A 19958-nucleotide genomic window follows, 5' to 3' on the forward strand; every position below is an offset into this window, starting at 1 on the left:
AGCGGTGCTTGACTTTTTATGACACCAAATTAAAAGCCGGAGAAAGTTCCAGTAGAGCAAGAGTCGCTCTCCCATATGAGGATGGCTGAGGGTTAAAGGTCAGGAGCTTGGATATTATGAAGCCCAACAGGTCAGGTCCCTCTAAAAGCAAAAAATATATATTAATCCATAGATAGATATTGCACCGTGTTTCTAAAAGCAGTTAATTCCATAACTGATGGATTATTGGGTTAATGAGAAGTCTGTTGCGTTGGAGATTACGATGTGAAGATTGTGGTGTGTGGAGGGAGGGGAATTATGGGAAAAATCAAATTACAGATCGTCCTGTTATGTATTAAGGAATGCAAGTGGCTCGGCATTCATTCTCTTTTACCGACAACTTTGGGAAAACAACAAAATGCAATAATGTCCAATTATCCTGAACCTGAGAGGCAGGGAAAGGAACCGGGCGGTCCGCAGCAATTGGCCCGGTTTCTTAACTTCATGGAGAAATCAAAGAAGGAACGCTCAAGGTTCCGTGGATATTTAAGAAACATTACACAGATTTCTTTTTTTAAGGGATTGGTGTGTTTGGCCAGAGTACAAGGTGAGCACCTGCTTTTGACATGAATTCAGTAATAAGTGCCATAAAATATTGATTCCTTGGGCAGCTAGAATAATTTTGTGATTCTTGTAGAGGAAAAAAAATGTAATCATTTCCAGACATTGTGGTAATTCGTAAACGGGACTGTTCTGTGCCGCGCTTCTCTGGAATGGTGCAATTAATAAGAACCAGCTCAACATAGAGACGGAATCTGTGCAAATTAGCTGTTTAAGTCGATGGTTTAAATTATGACTAATAAATAATTCAAACAGATTTTAGATGTATTTTCTTTTTTTTTCTTGCTTTTCTTCAACCTTCTTTATAGGCCAAAGTACAAACATTAAAATATTCATTTCCAATTAAGGTAAACCAAATTAGCCTCATAAATTACACTGCACAAAGTTATTACGTTCTGTTTTAGCACCATATATATATATATAAGTACATTTTTCAGTTTTCATGGCAAATGCGCATTTTTTTTTTTACATTTAATAACCCATTATCAAATGGAATTGAAATATACCAACATATGAAGCGAAACCAGAAGCCTTTGACGACTGCAGGGTTAATAAGTGGGTGAGGCCATCAACACTTAACTCTGAGCCGCATTGTGTGACATGGACACCGGCCTCGAGGAGCAGTAATTGCACTGCGCCAGCGTGACCTGCCGAGTCTCCTAAAGTTGCTCATTTGCATACATAGCACCTCTCTGAAGGCACACAAAGGCGTACAGTTGGGGCTGGCAATCATTTCCGTTTGGGCATTCCGACTCTTAATCGAGACACTAGCTGTCTCCGCCAATAAAGGCTTTGTATCACGAGGCACCGGATAATTGTGTCTGTGGCAGACGGTACGAAATCTGAGGTTTGATTGCTTTTATTGCGGATTTCCTCAGGCCATGCAGACGTAATCGTGTTGTGAAACTAAAAGAACATGCGTTAACCGTCGGAACGGTCAATTAACTATCGGCATACCTACCTACAGCACCGTCACAATGCACACACAATCAATTGAAAGGCATGCAAATTGCCGCCAGAAACCCATCTGCGCACAGTAAAACAGTCTGTAAAGTACATTTAATCCATGCGCAATTCCCATTCGCGGCGAATGGTGCCACTGGCCCAGCCTCTCCACAGGCCGCTGGATCCTACCTCTTTCCTGAACACATAGAATCAGGGGCAAGGCGTGGAACAGGCGCTTATGTGGGCTGAGCTGCATCATCCTGATACTGCACTGCCCTCTACAGCGGGGTTGGGTACTGAGTCCCCCTGCAATCCGGCGGCGCCGCTCCATGTGCAAGGACAATGGGAAGAGTCCTCCAAGCGACACAAGAGAAGCTATTGCACATACCTGTAACCTGGGGGGTGGGGTTGTAAATTGGTTGTAAATGGAAATTTTGTAGACTTCTTGCTAATTGCACAAAATGGCATGACATCGATCATGTGAGTGAATCTGAAATGCCCTGAGCAGAGTATCTGGAATTAGCTCTGTTTATCTCATTCTAGGAAAACCGATAAGATTTTTTTTTCTGCAAAGGTTTAATTGCACTTCAAACTCATTTAGATTTTTTAAGGTATTTTTAGGTTCATTTATTTTGCAAGAATAAATTCTATGATTAAAACCTTTGCCACTCACTGTCTCACAATTTGTGTGATTGACAGTGCAGTTTTTGGAGCAAGGGAGCGCCATCTGCTGGGTATATTAGGAACCTTAGGGTGGTAGTAGCCTAGTGGGCAACACACTCGCCAGGTTCAAACCCCACTTACTACCATTGTGTCCCTGAGCAAGACACTTAACCCTGAGTGTCTCCAGGGGGACTCTGTCCCTGTAACTACTGATTGTAAGTCGCTCTGGATAAGGGTGTCTGATAAATGCTGTAAATGTAAATGTACATTTAAAATTTTAAACGGGGAGCAGTGTGTGGGGATGATGCTTTACTCAGTGGCACCTCAGTGGCACCTTGGCGGATCGGGATTCGAACCGACAACCTCCTGATTACGGGGGCCACTTCTTTAACCGCTAGCCACCACTGCCCCCGAGGGGCAGGTGTCCTTTAACACTCAGGCAACCATTTGGACCTTGTTTCCACAAGAGAGAAAGCACAGAGAGACGCAATTAAAATGAAGATAACACTGAATATTTTTTCTTTTATGCTGTTGCTTTATGTGTGTTGCTTGTGAAACAGAATTTATGCAAAGGTAATATGTGAAACATTTTGAACTTCTCTAAATCTGAGTTGAAGGTCTCTTTCAAATGAAATAACTTAAAGCGTAGATGCAGCAAACTAAAAGCGACTTTTGATAGAGAAGATTGTGTAGATTGTAGTTGATAGCATGAATATGTGTGAGGACTGTTTAATCACCCAGGCAAGCGTAAAAACCCGGCCGGACATGTTCAGGGAGAAGAGGAGATCTGATCACCCTAATTTAGAGGCGCCAGGCTAACTCACTATACAACTTACTTATCAACTTAAAGTCAACATATGGAAATCATGCAAAACACTAAACATTGCAAACAACTGTTTACTCACCACAAGAGGCCTCAGATTCTGAAACGCTGCTGTAATTGACCTAACTGATTAACAGCTCTGGTGGGCGTGGCGGACATATATGTGTATAGGGGACACTTGTGACGCATACCTTATGCAACCAAAAATTAAACACGTTGTGTTTTAATGTTACAAGATCACAATAGTCTTCAAATTTTGAACTACAAACTTCCAGAAGATTAAAAAAAAAATGGTCTATTTGGTCTATTCTAGTATATTCTGCGGACTGCAACGCCGAGGCGGCACTACAGCAGAGTCTCCACCAGGGGGAGGCAGAGATCCGTACGTCGGGACGCGGACGCGTATGACGTCACCTCAGCGGCTCGTTTCTCGCGGACAGAAGCGTCCGGACGCTCCCTCTCGGAAGGGGCTACCGTCGTCCCGGTGCAATATTCTGCTCTTTGACCAGACAAAATGATTATCTATAAGGACATCATAACAGGTACGTTGGACATGCGTCGTGTTGGACGTGCTCCTCTGTAATGTCTTACTTGTGCAGTTAGACGAACTGGCTGGTGATCCCAAAGCCAACTGATACAGGCCCAGGAAAGGCGTGCAGGATTCTGACGATTAGCCTCTTTAGGAAGAAGCCAGGGGCCAGACAGCACATGTCATAAGTCCAGAGATTAACTATGCAATTATGCACACTGTACTGGGAACATGGACACACACACATCTATATAAATGTAGATGCCTGACCACAGCAGTAAACATCATGGCCACTGCATGCAACCATCCTCTACTACATAATGTCATCCCGAAATGAAGTCGTGCCGGTGTCGGGCACGCACCAGAGCTGCCAGCTGTCCACAGTCCTCCCCATCACACGCCCTCCTCACTCCACACTCCACATTATGTTGCTTTTATACTGAATAAAATGTCTGCGGTGTTGTCTGGGGGGTACATTTTTTCTGTTAATAATGAGTTGGATTTACTGCCCCAGTTATGCATCATTGCCCCATGAGGGATAATCTGTATTTATAAATCTGTATTTATTATATTTGCTCAATATCAATTAAATGTAAGTAACGTCATCTTGTAAAGTCACCTAAAAGATTTCCCACCATACAGTCACAGTTAATAGAGTTTTTTTTTTTATAATTTTTGTTTTGCATGTGGCAATGATTTAAAGAGGCTTAACGTGAATTTATATTTCTCTTCAGGCTTTGGCATTGATGAAAATGTGGTGATTGTTAACACGTTGACCTGCTCAAATTTTCCTTGCAGGGGATGAGATGTTCTCTGACATTTACAAAGTCACAGAATCCCTGAATGGCATTTTATATGAAGTGGACGGAAAGGTACAGCAACACTGTTTCTTGTAAATCTATGAAATCTCAAGCAGGTTACATCTCCTGATGGGCCCGTTATATCCAGCAAGAGATTTTCACGACATTTAAACACACGGTGGCTGTGAATATTAACAAGAATACAAATCCTACAGGCAGTAATCTCTGGAAAATGAAACCTAAATGCTAAAAAAATTAATCTGTAATATTTGCACTGTATTTGTCCTAGTGTTTAAGATGGGTGCTCAGATAATGCAGACATTTGAAACATGGTTGCCTCTCACAATGTAAAATTTTTACTAATTTCAAAAAAATTCAAAGCAAATTATTATCATAATCCAGACAAGTTCAGTTTATATATGTTATATTGAATAGTGAATCAGACTTCTTTAAAATATTCATACAATGCACCACATTTTAACTCTTAGTACTGGCTGTCATAGCGCTCGTGTAGCTTTTAGACCAGTGACATTGTTGTCCCGTGCATCACACAATCTTGGTCATTTTAGTTGCATATATTGGTTTTGCATGAACATTTTAACAAGTGAGACTAGTTTTCTTGGTCCCGTGCATCAAATGGCAAGTTTTCAAACTGCGTGTATGGCTTTTGTCAGAACTTTATTTTGAGCTATCCAATAATAAGGCACGAGCATGAATGAACTACATACATGTCACACTTGTTCATAGTTCAAACTACTAGTTATCGGGATCAAAATGTCTTGTGCATCACGTAGAGAATCGTCCAACAGCCATTTTGAGTTTAAATGCATCTTAGTTATTGTTCATGATAATATTGTACTTTATATAGTACAGTTAGTATCTGTACTTGCTGAATGTTTGACCGCAGTGATGACAGTGGATTTATAATGCCAGTAGTAAATTATATTCATATTACGAATAAAACATGCTCATGTGTAAACAAGTTAAATAGACCCGTGCTACTGTATTTTAATATTGGCACTTTGAGAGCCAGATGGTGCTCACTGTGAAACATTTTGACAAGCAACCTGTTTATGAGCATTTATTCAAACGTTCCCCATCAAAGGATACTCATATCATTCCAAGCTAGAATTTATATTCTCCCAGCATGAATGAAAAAGTCATTTCGACATAATATTCTTAAGAGGGATTTGTAACAAGGGCCAGAACTCTTCCCACTGGCTAGATGGTGAGCCGGACAGAGGACATCGACGGTTCTCTCATCGGTGCCAACGCCTCTGCCGAGGCCCAGGAGGAGGGTTGTGAGTCCAGCACTGTCTCTGGGGTGGATATCGTTCTCAACCACAAGCTTCAGGAGACCGTTTTCACCAAGGAAACGTACAAATCCTACATCAAGGACTACATGAAGGCGTGAGTGGTGTTGGCATTTTTATTAAACAATTGAACACGTTCGTACGCCTTTTATAGCATAATAATATAAAAATTCTTTATTCTTTTTAACAGAATTAAAGCTACACTGGAACAGAATAATCCTGATCGAGTAAAACCATTTATGTCTGGTGCTCAGGAGGAAGTCAAAAAGATCATCGGAAACCTTAAAAGCTATCAGGTAGGATATGTGACATTTGTTAAGAAGCAGGTAGCTCTGTTTTGATTTGTTGACTGTTGCTCGCCTTCCAGTTCTTCACTGGCGAGTCCATGAACCCCGACGGTATGGTGGCACTGCTCGACTATCGAGAGGATGGCTGCACTCCCTTCATGATCTTCTTCAAAGATGGTCTGACGATTGAGAAATGTGTAAGTCTCACGTGTGAGTGAGTGTAAATAAAAGAGTGCACAACGTACAATAGTACATAATACATTACAGTGGCATGCAAATGTTTGTGCACCTCTGTTTCAAATGTCTGTCGCTATGGTTGTGCACTGCTCTGCTGTGCAGCCACACCTATACAAAAAAAGACCCAAAAAAAGACATAAAAAACAGTTCAGAGGTGGAGGGAAAGAATGGATCTGAATAAATACCAGCAAAATAACACAGCATCTGAGAAAAAGATTTTTTGGATAATGAAACACACCAAGCTGGAACGGTTGTGGCTAGATCTTTAAAGAGCAGTGCATGCAAGAGACAGCCTGGTACTGCAGATTTAGATGCCTTTTAGAAAGAAGAAAATATGGCAAGCAAGATATTATCTAAAAATGATGTAAATTTATACATAATCTAGAATACCGTGTTTTTAAAAAATGTGTCATTTTTAACTTTATGCCTTTGGTGAACCATCATTCACTTAACTATACAGATTAACATTTAAAAGTCCCCTATTTAATTTAAATTTTTTTCGCTTTTATATTGTCTTAGTGGTCACTCAATACTGTACTGTATTTGACATGGTGCAGAATTACAGCCCTTTGATCCAGTCCCACAATGAGATTTCCCAGGACTCTCTGTTTCGGTGTCTGTAGCTTTAAATGCTAATGAGGAGGAGAGAGGTGGGACAAGGAGGAGAGCGGCCTATAGAAGTTGAGCGGGCATTTGGAGAAATGACGTCATCAACAAGTCGTGTCAGCGTTTTTCCAGAAAACAAATTAAACCACTGGTTCTTCAGAGAGAACTGCAATGCTTCACACATTTTCAAGCCATGACGGTCGGTGAAGATATTGTTTTGGGGGAGGGGTATGAAATTCTCTGGGCAGAAAAAGCATGAGAAACGGGAGGTAACCTCTCTCCTTATGACGTCATAAGGGGACAATTCCAGATCTGAACGTCTGAGCTACCGCTCTCTGAATGGCAGAACAGAATGGCCAAAGCACTCTTTACACCTATTGCCATTACACTTAGGCTCGGGGAACTCATAATTAATGTTAAATAATCTCACAAAGGGAAATTTTCATAATAGGGGACCTTTGAGCAAGGGAGCCAATGCCTATATAAATATAGATGATATATTATTTTGAATAATGTATACATAAATAAGCCTGGAAATGATCCCAAGATGGATCTTTTGGTTTTAATATTCTGTTTTCCACAAACTGCTATACAAAGTATTTTAAAAATGTATACTTTAGACTATAGAGTGCCCTTGTATATAAGCCACAGCTATTAATTTAAGAAAAAAAAAGCTACACTTGTTTATAAGCCACAGGTGTCCCCATTGACATTGAAACATGAGATATTAATGGAGCAAGATGTAGCAGGAACGTTTATTAAATAAATGCTGGTAATATCCACAACTACATACTATAGTAGAACTACAACTAAATATTACAGGTTTTCTGTGACATTGTAATATATATATATGTATTTTGTCTCCTACAGTAACACACTGGACTACAAGACAGTCTTTTTTGTTTGTTTGTTTGTTTCTTTTGACTGGCTGCACCTCCGCGGAATCAAACCCATGAACTGGACCATTTGCACTTTAATTCAAAAGAGCACTATTTTAGCAGGAATAAATATATATTTTTATTTAAATCATTTTACCCATGAGCAGAGGTCCGGAAAGTATCGGATGCAAAGTGGATGACATCCTCCATGAGCTTCATGAAGAGGACTTCATGGGCTTGAGAGAGACTGCATCAAGTTTTTCAGTCACTGTGGCCCCCAGCGTTACCTGTTCTTCCGTTGACTTTCAACAGAGCATGGCGTTATGGGCTCAGAAAATGGGAACAACATCACACAGCCATTTGTTAGACTAAAGATATCAATCGAAGGTGTAATTGGACAACCATATTGGCCCGAATATAATACATTTTCTGAAAAAGTGATGTTTTACATTCAGGGACAAAAAAGGGGGATTATGAGAAGATGGTGCCAGCCACCAGTGTTGCCAGATTGGTAGAAATAATGCAGTTATTGTGTCCTCTGAAATGTGTCCTCTGCTTTTAACCATCACCCTTGGTGCGCAGTGGGCAGCCATGACAGGCGCCCAGGGAGCAGTGTGTAGGGTAGGTGCCTTGGCAGATCAGGATTCGAACCGGCAACCTTATGATTATGGGGCCAATTCATTAACCGCTAGGCCCCCACTGCCCCACCATTTGCACTTTATTTGCATAAATGAAGCTTGCATGTTGCTTAACTTGAATGTGAAAAAAAATCATCTAAATGATGAATGGAACTGAAGCTTTTATCTAAATTGACAACATACATTATCACCATTATCTTCAAATAAAACCCTTTTTCTGTAGAAATTCAACTTGAAAAAAAGGACAGGTGGTTGTCTTATATTCGGGTCAACACGTTATTTTACCGCTAGGATATGACAAAAGGCAGCGATTTTTATGCATTTTGGCCTGTGTCTCAATAATCTTGTCATTCATCTATAATTAGATGTGACTCAGATTATCACAAATTCATCACATTTGCATCTCCTCAGGCGAGCACCTACAGACACTAAAGTGTTGTTCATACTTGGGAACATCCAGTTCTCTTATCTATGGTAATGCAATCATCAGAGCGGGAATAATGACCAGAGTCGTCAGAGTGCTGTGTGTGTGTGTGTGTGTGTGTGTAGGAGTGTGAATTGCGTATAGACTGTATGCTATGGTGCGTATCTGTCAGCGTGGGGTGTGTCTTTGTGTGTGTGATTGTCTAACACCATTTGTTTGTCCAGGGCTACTTTTGTTACAATCAGAACTTTGCTATATTGCTTTTTTTTTCTTTTTATTGAACTTATTCATCTCTCACCTTCTGTTTCCTCCTTCTTCACATGGTCCACCTGCACACAGACAGATAAAAGATGCCATTCATTAGATGGGTGCCTACATACAAGTTACATAAGAACCTGCTTTCAATTTACATAAGATTGTTACGAACCCTGTAGAGAAGAAAATGCCTAAATTCTAGAGTCTTGGGCCTTAATGGGTTCGGAGGTTATGAAGAATTCTTCAGCTATTGCTTATGCACATTCCCTGTCGTAACACCCACACACACGCAGACACACACATCTTCGGGTCTAACAGGTGTGGTCGGCTGAATGCTGTTAAGAAAAGTCGGAATAAACCGCGGCAGATCAGTCAGCAGGTGCCGAACTGTGGGAGGAGGACCCTGCGGAATTAACTGTGATGTAGTGCAGGGTTCGAATGCAATACATTGAATGTGTAATCTACAGGTTTTCCTGAGATCAGGTGGTGTCAGTGTGTGTGTGTACATATAAAAAAAAAAAACCTTGGTGCCTGGATACATGTCATAGTTCAGCAGTAGCCATAAGTGATGTCCTTTTCACAATATGTGCACATTTATCTATCGTCGGGAGGAAAGGAATCTTGGCAGAATGTTTTACCGAGTACTGAGTGTCCATATTCTTCACTTAAATATTGACGCTGTGCTCTGCATCCTGCCAAGCTTCTATTTATTCATGGTACCTTCAAAACAGAAAAAAAGCTGTCTGGAGAGAGTAACTCTTATGAATGGCAGTAGTCTGACAGCAGGGAGAACACTCACACCACGCCAGACACATGGGAGAACGTCCATGCAGAACTGCAATTCAATGTAAAATAAGAAGTCTTCATAAAGGTTCAGCTCTGGCTGGAGGCGTGCGCATATTTTCCGAGGGCAAAAGCGCATGCAACACCTCCGAAAGAGATACGCCCGGCGCTCTGCAAGCCTTGAGTATTGTTGAACTTTGACCTCTGCGCACTGTGACGCTTTAACGCGCCACCAATAGAAGCAGAAATGTGAAAATTTCAGTCAGATCGTTTTATTTTCTTTTATCCATGCATGTGTAGGTCTCTTTTGTTCTCGGCGTGTAAAGTATATGCAAAACTGACTGTGTAGGAGGACTCTCCAGATGTCTCTCCGAAGGCGAGCAACGTGCTGAAGCGCTTTACTTTGCCAATTAATGTAGTTCCACCTTCTACAGTATCAGTGCATGCATATTAATTTAAATTAATAATAAATCTGCACTATGTTACATTGCAGGATTAGAACGCTGTGTGCAAAATTATAATTATGCAACTAAACAATGCAATATAATTTTGACATTTCACTTTGCTCATTAACACTAAAGTGAGAATTATTCATTCTTATTTTTCAAACAAACATTTCTGCAATTTAAACAAGAAACAGTGATGTAGCCACCCTTCTTTTCAATAACAGTAATGGCATTCATGGACTCTGTCAGTTTCGATCATCTAACTAGAGTTTCCCAGACGCTGTTCAGAGAGGTGTCCATCACCGTAAGGCCTGGGTCACGCAAGACCGTTTTTCTCTAAAATGGGAAAATTTCTAATTTCTGATCTGGCCTTGCATCCACACGGAGACGCCTTTTTGGGGAACCCAGAACGGTTGTTTTCTAAAATGGAATCCAGAGTAAATGTTTCTTTTTTTCTCATTCATGGTTGTGTTACAGAACCTCATAAATGTTGAACTCACTGCATCTGAGATCTAGACGCCAAAAAAGGAACTTTGGGTGAGAGAGGGGAGCGATAATGACATACGACAATGATCATATTTGTACGATAATTTCTGTAAGATGTAAGATCAATAATACATGGTACAGACCGCTACATCTCGTACAGTTACATTTGGCCTGCGAGATCATTTAATATAGATCTATTATAATGGCCGGCAATATGAAGCACTGATTACAAACAAATTACAGATCCCATAATGCAGTCCCTTGCCGAACGCAATCCCATAAGTTTGGCCCCTTGTGCAATTGAGTTTGAGACCCCTAATGTAACACGTGGTGACACACAAAGTAAACAATGATGTGCGGATTTGCGCCATCAGACTTACAGAAATGAATTGGAGAAAGACTCCATTTTTACTGGATGGTTAAAGCCTGTAGCAGCACTAACAGCTTTCTGTCGCTGTTATAACGTGTAAATGATATTCTGGGCTGTTCAGTGTATGGACCCATCCTGTACTACAAGTTCTGTAGGTAAACGTTTCATTATACAATGTAATATGCACAGTCTATCATAATATGTGTTGTTGAAGCAGAAATTCTGAGCAACTTCAAAATACGATCATTTAAAGACACAAATTTTTTAGAATTCGAAAACCCGTTTTAGAAAGTGAAGTGAATTGTCACATGTGATACACAGCAGCACAGCACACGGTGCACACAGTGAAATTTGTCCTCTGCATTTAACCCATCACCCCGAGTGAGCAGTGGGCAGCCATGACAGGCGCCCGGGGAGCAGTGTGTGGGGACGGTGCTTTGCTCAGTGGCACCTCAGTGGCACCTTGGCAGATCGGGATTCGAACCGGCAACCTTCTGTTTACGGGGCCGCTTCCTAACCGCTAGGCCACCACTGCCCCTAGTGTGGACAAGGCCTGAATCTTCCGTTTAAGAACGGCCAGCCATGAAGTGAAGTCTTCTTGAAAGATTCAGACTTTTCCCTGTACCACTGCTTGATGAAAGTGTCTTCTAAAAACTGGCAGTAAGTTTGGGAGTTGATTTTTGAATCAATCATGAACCCCTAAAGGTTCTACTAGCTCATCTTTAATGATCCCGGCTCACATCAGTACCACCACCTTGCTGCAGTCTGAGTGGAAGTGGAGCTCTGTGCCCGTTACTGGGTTCATCCATCTGGTTTGTCAAGAAAAAACCCGCACCTCATCAGTCCATAAAACCTTTGAAAAATCTGTCTTGAGACGTTTCTTGGCCCAGTTTTTACGTTTCCACTTGTCTTGTTCAATGTGGCTGGGGTTCCGCCATTTTACCAGGGCCATGTCTCTGAGCACAGAATACCTTGTACTTTGCTTTTCCGGAATATGTTCCTCGGACTATCCCTGAGCATTCATCTTGCTGTTTAGCAGGACGCTGAAAGAGGCAGCTGCCATCAGAGGACTCCGTCGGCATGAATTATTGTCCGTGGCCCGCAGCAATCTTTAGGTAGGTGGTGCATGTCAGAGTTGAATCCACATGAACGCGGGACCCAAGCTTTCCCGGCAGCACATTGCCCGGAGCATTGCTCTGCCTCCGCCTGCGTGCATTCCCGTGGGTGACAGGGGTCGGCATGGGCAATCTGGACACACTGGCGCTACACAGCGGCTTAGGCAACGGTCTGCGACGCTCTGTGTGCGGATGCCGTTTCTGTCATGACCAGAATGAAGGCAGGCTGAGCAATCAGTTTCCACATACACGAAATGAGGCTACAAATCAAGGGACAAAAGATCAATACCTCTGGTGGTTCATCAATACTGATGCTGTTGTGCCGAATATCAACGTATCAATGTTTGAGATGAAGATATATATTTTTATAGCAGAAAAGCAATGGGAGTCACTTAAGGAAAAATACAAAAGTTTAGTGTCATTTAGAAATCTTTCCATGAAATGGGTTGAATAGAAAAATGACCAATAGAATAAAGAATGAAGTTTGAAATAATGATGTAGTCGAACCCACTTCTGCTGATGCACTAGATACTGTATTAGTGTGAATTTGCCCAGTTTCATTGCTTCATAGCAACGGTTTTCAGTTTTATTAAGATCACTGAAAAGGGGGTTTTCTAATAATCAGTGAAGCTTTTCAATCGACAGAACTGGTTTAACGAACACAGCATTCCATTGGAAATCGATACTAATTGCTGCTGATGAAGTTCCTCTCTACATGTATGAAGATATTCCATCTTCAGTAGACATTTCTAGCTACCAGAGTCATTTAAAACATTAACAGCATCTGCACTAGCGTTTTCACCCATGTGATGAACTGTTTCCTAATGAAAAGGGGAACGTTTCTAAATGAGTGAACATGGTTCGTGATGGTGTTGTAAAGTATCTATTACAACTGAATCAACAGTAGTCCGATTGTTGACCTCTCCAGATTCCCAGTGATTCTCACCCCTCATAACCCCTCGTAACCACTGCATAAAGTGGTTCTCAGCTCAATGACATTCACGTCACCATTTACATTAACATTTACATTTATGGCATTTGGCAGACGCCCTTACCCAGAGCGACTTTCAACGTGCTTTCAAGTTACCATCAATGAAGTGATCAATTCTGGTTCACTAGGACAACGATGAATACAATCTTTTTATTCACTCTGTTGTAGTTTCTATACATAAGTCAGACAATAAGAAGGTTCCAAGTTAATCTAAATATTCTCTAAAGAGGAAGGTCTTGAGCTGCCGTTTTAAGGTGCTCAGTGACTGAGCTGTTCTGACCTCAAGGGGAAGTTCATTCCACCACCGAGGGGCCAAGACGGAGAAGAGTCTAGATGAGCGTCTTCCTTTTACCTTCAGAGATGGAGGGACCAGGCGAGCAGTACTGGAGGCTCGGAGTATACGAGGTGCAGTGCGAGGTGTAATAAGGGCTGTGAGGTAGGATGGTGCTGCTCCATGTTTGGCTTTGTAGGCCAGCGTCAGTATTTTGAACCTGATGCGTGCAGCTACTGGGAGCCAGTGGAGGGAACGTAGCAGAGGGGTGGTGTGCATTTTGTATTAGTTGTAAAAGACAGGCTAAGCAATCAGTTCCCATGCACCCAAAATCAGTCAAGGATGTTAATGTTGTGGCTGTTGTACAAATATATACATCACCATTTTTCTGAATTCATGTTCGAATCTGTGATCTCTGTTCACCATACATCTTCTAAACCTTTCAACAAACAGAGTGCGTATCGTGGCAAGGCTGGGCCATGATGGATTTGTGGGCGTAAGAAGCCAGTGCTACTGGGTTGAATTCTCTTTCTTGCTGCGCGCTGATGGCGCCCTTCTTGTGAAGTCTTTTAATGTGCAGATATGTCAGATTTGCATGGCCGTGTTCATGTGATGCAGTCCACATCGCTGCAGGGAAACAAGCACCCTGCCAACAACGGCAATTAGGCTGCAGAAAATTGCCTGTATCTCTGATTTGATGTCTGGTTTTCACGCTGCCCTTCGGTGCTCATTTTCATAAACTTAGTTATCTCCAAAACAAAATGTTCAGCATATAATCTGTACGTTTCTGGCTGGCACTTCTTTAAAACCTGTCACTTCACTGCACGTTGTTTTGTGAGCCATCGATAAGAGGGCTAGAGATGCAGCGGTGAAAGCATGACACAGCTTTGTGAAATCCTACTTGACGTTTGAAATGTTGTGACTCAACGGAGTGGTTCTGGATGCTTCTGCATTCAAAAAACCCTGACCGGGGACAGGCTCGTCGTTAACGTTGCTGAAACGTTCTGAAGCGTCACAAGGGCAGGTCATTCGAAAGCAAAGAACTGGAGCACTCGATTCAATTTTTTTATTTTTCGAGACAATGAGTGCAGTTTCACTCACAAAAATCCATCACCGAGGCTGTGATAATGCTCTCACAATTACCAACAATTACTGCACGGCGAGAGCCTGGAACACTTCTCGGAGCAACTCCATATACGCCCACATGCATTTCACAACTTTACCAGAGCATCCATTTCCCCTCGCAATTACCCAGAGGTCACAAGCGAAGGTCAGGGCCATCTGCGACCCGACAATATGGATCTTCTTTCTGTTTGGCGATTGGGAGAATTTCAATGAAAAAGAAAGCAGTGCGTGGAGCCACATTGCATAAGCGCCTCCATCAGTGAAAACACAAGCGGGGAGGTTCCGCGGAGCCCGAGCGAAGAGACGGCCAGGGATGCTCGGGGGTGTTGCGAGAGCAGCTGCAGGCTCGTTCCAGCAGAGGAGCCGGAGCTGGCGGGGCGAGCGGGTCGGGCGTCCGCCCACGCACGCATTCCCACCTGCTCTGGCCCGCGGATGCTCAGAAGACCCTCGCAACGAGATCCGCGCCGTTCGCCGGGATGCGGACCTCGTTGCCCTCCACTCTCACACATCCACCTACAGCCGAAAAAAAAAAGGCCCTCTTCATCTGAACGTTTGCCAGGCAGCCCAGCACCAGCCCGGCAGCACTGCTCATGATGACGGTTTTGCTCATGATGTTGGTTCTGAAGAACAAATATTAAAACTTGGAGGGTTCTAGCTGAATTTTTTAAACGTGACCACGCTTAGTAAATTGAGGTGTGATTCAGCGGCATAATTAGGTGCAGAAGGAATGTCATCACAGTCTTTTGTAACACTCGAGAAAAAGAATCTTTCTGGCATCAAGGTCTTTTATTGTCCAAATGTTGAATAAAGACTCGCTGCCAGCAGCATCTGATCCTGCAAACTGTTCTGTGAAGGGAATGAAAGAAGAATGAACCGTCGTAACCGTCGTTTTGCGTAGTGACTGATGGAAAATATGACTCTCCACGGACCAATGCGGCAGATGACAAGCAGCCATTTCTTAATGAAGCCGTTCCTTGGTGACGCATCGCCAGGACATTATATTACTGAAGGTGTTAAGCTTTTATGGAACCCTTGCCCTTTCCTTCCATGATGGTGACACTGCCTATAGACTATAATTATCCCCAAATGGCTGCCAAATGCATATATAAAATGTCTGTGACATTAAGGTGTTGAATCACGCAGTTGTATCCACTAATTAATACTTAATACTCATAGGGAGGAAAGCGTGTCAGCCTCCCACGTCTTTCCTCGGCGCTCGTGAGTCCATATTCCGACTTGAACGCGTACTGTGAGTCCCGCCGATGAAAAGTCGTCATGGTCTCATGGTTCTTTTTGGGACTCCAGCCGCCTTTTTCAATGGCCCTGATGGTCCGAACGTCCAACACCATTCATTAGACAAGCATAATTGTCATGATCCGGTCTGGAGTTTCATGTTAGTCCTGTGTCATGTTTCCTGATTGTTATCACCTGTGTATAATTGTATAAAACTATCCTGTTTGTGTCTGTTTGCCGTCGTTTTTTTTTTGCTGATGTTTCCCCTGTCCTGAGTACTATGTATTAAACCCCTGTCTCGTGATGTCATGTCCAGCCATCGTGACAATAATAGACAAACATTAGGCATGATTTTCTGAACGTAATAATAATAACAGCAGATGCTTGGCTGCATGTTCTGATGCATTGTGATAGGAGCGGTGGCACCACACGGCTCCCGTGCCCCTTGGGCTGAGATCAGAGTTCGAGACTGACAGAGTGTCGTTCTGGAGGGACAGCGCACACAGATGTCTGGAGCTCTGACTGGCTGTCTGTGTAGGAGCGCGTCTCCTTAGTGACAAACAATGCTCCGGCGCTGTGTCACTGTCAGCCCCCATTCACCAACAAGCTATATTAAGCGATATGATTTAAAGACCCGCCCCCGAGGGGGGCTTACGTGGTGACACGCCACCGTACCGCAGACCTCTCGGCGACAAGCTTCAGGAAGCCTTCTGAATAAATTCAGGCATTAGTCACGTCGCAACGTTGATGCACCTTCCCGCCAATTTCCTTAATTGGGTTATGTCAGACCCTGGATTATGGAGAATATAACCGGAAAGTTCTCTTGGCTGAAGACAAAAGCGAATTAACTGGCTGTAAAGTCTATTGATGTGAAAAGCAGCAGCAAGTCATTTGCATAAACGCACCCAGCCTGAGCGTCTCTGCTCTTTCTCACCTACCAACGCCACCGCCGCTCGCACAATGACAGCAGATGGCTCTCGGCGGAACTGGTGATTCCACTTTCCTTCCTTCCCCTCCATCTCGGCCCAGCTCTCTCACTTCATGTGACCCCCCCTCCGCACGTGCCGCTGTCCAGCTGAGGGGGTCTTTTCATCAGAGGCAGAGCCGCTAATTGCTCAGACGGGCTGGAGAGGTGATTAAATGCAGCCCTTTGAGTGGAGGGCAACAGGCTCTCTCTCTCTCTCTCTCTCTCTCTCTCTCTAGCCCCTCCCCTTCCCTCGCCCTGTGAAGGGCTCCGGCGCTTCTTGCCGGCAGTGCTCGTCTGCCGCCGCTCCATGCCAGCGCCGCTCGGCAGCGCTCCCGTTCCCGCGCGGCCGCCAGCACACGACGCACACGCTCCGCCAGGCCGGGTGCAGGGAGCGGCATGGAATGGAACCTCAGAAGGATGGAGAGCGAACTGAGGCAGATCAACCCCGACCTGCTGCAGCCCAGCAAGAGTTTCAAGAAGCCGTCCTCGGGCACCGTCACCATCAACGTGGGGGGCTACCTGTACGCCGCGCAGAGGCACACGCTGGTCAAGCACCCCGGCTCGCTGCTGGAGGAGATGGCCAGCGGCAAGAGGCCCGTGCAGCACGTGGACTCCATGGGCAACGCCTTCATCGACCGAGACGGCCCCGTCTTCAGGCACGTCCTTAACTTCTTGCGCCTGGGCGAGCTCGTCTTGCCGGACGACTTCAAGGAGATCGGCCTGCTGCGACGCGAGGCGGAGTTCTACCGGCTGCCGGAGCTGGCGGAGGCCGCGCAGGAATGGGAGCAGCAGCTGGCGAGCCAGCGGGAGCCCGCCTTCCTGGAGGTGACGGACAGCCACGACCGCTCGCACGGCCTCAAGGTCTACTGCAGCGAGCCCAGCTTCATCGAGAAGGTGAAGGCCCGGCTGGTGCAGATCTCCAAGAGCCGCCTGGACGGCTTCCCCGAGGAGTTCGAGGTGTCGTCCAACGTCATCCAGTTCCGCCACTTCATCAAGTCGGAGATGGGCTCGCGCTTGGTGCTGAAGGAGGACTCCACCTTCCTGTGCACGCTGGAGTGCCTGAAGCTAGAGACGGTCATGCTGGCGCTGAAGGGGGGCTTCCGTCTCCTCACCAGCCTGGACAGCAGCCGCGGCTCGGTGGTCCAGTGCGAAGCCCTGCACTTTGTCAAATGACCCGGCGACCCCGCACCCAAGAGCTCCATCTGCCTTCTGCCATGTCTCCGCCAACAGGAGCGGCTCCGTCCTGACCGGAATGCAAAAGCACAGCTCAGAATATAGACAGAACAGAAGCTAGTCATTGTGCGCTTTGTGCTACTGTGTTAAAATGTAAACTTTTTTTTTTTTTTTTTTTTTGAGAAAACTTTTACTTTGGACTCAAAGGGAATGTAAAAAAAAAAAAATTGTTGGCACATCTGATTATTGTTTTGTTATTGTGTGGCAGGTTTGAGACAATTTGCTGTTATTGAGACGTGTGCTGCATGAACTGTGGTTTCGTCCGATCTGCTTTGGTTTCAGTGTTCAGTGCAACAGTGAATTGAAAAAAAAAAAGTGTTTTTTTTTTCTCAGAAGATGTGAATGTTTGCTATTTAATAAAAATCACCGACTCCGACCGCTGCTGCATGGTTTGGCTTTTCGGCGCCATGTAAATGTACATAAAAGGGTTAACAGAACCGACAGCGTTTTTTTTCTACCGAATATGCTATGCCTTTGTTAATATTCTGTCATGGAGCATAAGCTCAACTACGTACCAGCCGAATGCGGTGTTCATGTGCCGTGCCTGTGAATAGTTCTTTTTATGGCGCTGGTAACTAGGTAACAAACTCAAAACGTGCCGCATTCAGTGGCCCATATATTAAACATTATTTCAAAGTGTATGGAAGCCGCCTTCGGCATTAACTAACCGATTCTCTAATTTCCCAAATTATCCATAAACTTGACATTTTTTGTGGGTTAACCCCTTAAATGGGGCACATGCCTTCAGCTTTTATTAACTTCTTAACGTATAATTCATGCATCACCAGAAGGCAACATCATATGATTTTATGGGTCTATTGCTTGCTGATCCCAAGGGGTTAAAGTTTTAGTATTTTAAGAAATGGGTCACTCAGCACAATGCTTTTGCTTTCATAGCTTGAGGTTTGTGCCACATGTGGGATTGTATCGGTGAGTAGTTTGTCTCTTCTTCTGTTTCAATGTAGGTGTATCTGTCCACCGTGTGGCGGACACCGTGTATTTTGTATATGTTTTCTTGCCTTAGAGTAAAGCCTTTTCAGATGAAGTTAAATTGCGCATATGGTTACGCCCACCGCGGTTCAGCCTCCATCCCCACACACTACCATCCATCTGCTTCACCGGAGTCTGTCGCGCTCCCATCTCCTGCCATATGAATCATACGGTAAGTTCAGTTCTGACACGAGCAAACGGAGGCAACCCCAACCCTATGGTTTACTGAGAAGACATCAAACCAGGGTCCTTTTTAATTGCAGATAAGATCTATTCATTTTTAATGAGATACTGTGGTGCCCATTAGTGGTTATCGCTCATTGATGTATGGCTCATCCTCGGGGAGCTGGGGACTAACACCTTGTAGGAGGGAACCAGACTGAATTCATTTCAGATGGAAGGAGCCCATTATCTGCTCAAATATTTATGGATTAATCTCACAGCATTGTGTTGCCAAGAGAACAAACTCCTACATTGCAATAAAAGTAGGCTGATTTTCCAACAAGTGTCCCTGTGGCCATGTGCTGCATGAGAAGTGTTTGCTTTATTTATTTCATTTTAATCCCAGTCAGTACACCCTGACAGCAGAACTGGGGGCTGATCAGGCCCGGGGAGCTGCTGGGTGAAGGACTGAACGCACCCTTGAGGAAAGAAGGGAGGCAGATTGAAATTTTTTATTCACAAGCGCAGAGCTCTGAACTGCAAAACACTCGATAATATTAGAGGGAGAACATTCAGTTTACAGATCCAACCGTGCTTTAAGAAAACGTAATGAAATATGAACAAATTGTACATTTCATGAATGCATTAATATTGCCAAGGATTAGAAGCACAATGTATATATTTTCCTGTGCCATGTTTCAAAGATGACTGTTAATAGGTGAGAGGCCAAATGCTATATTGCACTGCCATAATTTATACATGCATACGTACACTACTGTTCATATGTT

The 19958-nt window shown here is 43.9% G+C and overlaps 2 protein-coding genes and 1 long non-coding RNA gene across 3 annotated transcripts; 2 read left to right on the forward strand and 1 right to left on the reverse strand.

Moving 5' to 3' along the window:
- Window positions 1–3425: 3425 nt before the first annotated feature.
- LOC114796543 (translationally-controlled tumor protein homolog) lies at window positions 3426–9040 on the forward strand. The gene is made up of 6 exons (XM_028990795.1): window positions 3426–3573; window positions 4359–4432; window positions 5586–5770; window positions 5864–5969; window positions 6041–6157; window positions 7674–9040. The coding sequence occupies exons 1-6, from the start codon at window positions 3546–3548 to the stop codon at window positions 7674–7676; spliced, it is 513 nt and encodes a 170-aa protein (XP_028846628.1). The 5' UTR covers window positions 3426–3545; the 3' UTR covers window positions 7677–9040.
- On the reverse strand, window positions 5789–8319 carry LOC114796552 (uncharacterized). The gene is made up of 3 exons (XR_003750745.1): window positions 7839–8319; window positions 6250–6305; window positions 5789–6139 (listed from the first exon to the last, which is right to left on the reverse strand). It is a non-coding gene; the product is annotated as an uncharacterized LOC114796552 (long non-coding RNA).
- Window positions 9041–16970: 7930 nt separating the features above from the next.
- Window positions 16971–19513, forward strand: kctd4 (potassium channel tetramerization domain containing 4). Its single transcript, XM_028990790.1, has one exon. It carries the CDS (start codon window positions 17182–17184, stop codon window positions 17956–17958), a length of 777 nt encoding a protein of 258 aa, XP_028846623.1. The 5' UTR covers window positions 16971–17181; the 3' UTR covers window positions 17959–19513.
- Window positions 19514–19958: the final 445 nt, after the last annotated feature.

Source organism: Denticeps clupeoides, chromosome 9, assembly GCF_900700375.1.
Source record: "Denticeps clupeoides chromosome 9, fDenClu1.1, whole genome shotgun sequence".
In the NCBI taxonomy this organism is placed as follows: domain Eukaryota; kingdom Metazoa; phylum Chordata; class Actinopteri; order Clupeiformes; family Denticipitidae; genus Denticeps; species Denticeps clupeoides.

Excerpts from the sequence above, each read along its gene's own strand:
- LOC114796543 (XM_028990795.1), top strand. The coding sequence starts at position 3,546 with ATGATTATCTATAAGGACATCATAACAG. Across the intron at positions 3,574-4,358 it reads CTATAAGGACATCATAACAG|GGGATGAGATGTTCTCTGAC; the intron begins GTACGTTGGACA and ends TTTTCCTTGCAG. Across the intron at positions 4,433-5,585 it reads TATATGAAGTGGACGGAAAG|ATGGTGAGCCGGACAGAGGA; the intron begins GTACAGCAACAC and ends CCCACTGGCTAG.
- kctd4 (XM_028990790.1), top strand. The coding sequence starts at position 17,182 with ATGGAATGGAACCTCAGAAGGATGGAGAGCGAACTGAGGCAGATCAAC.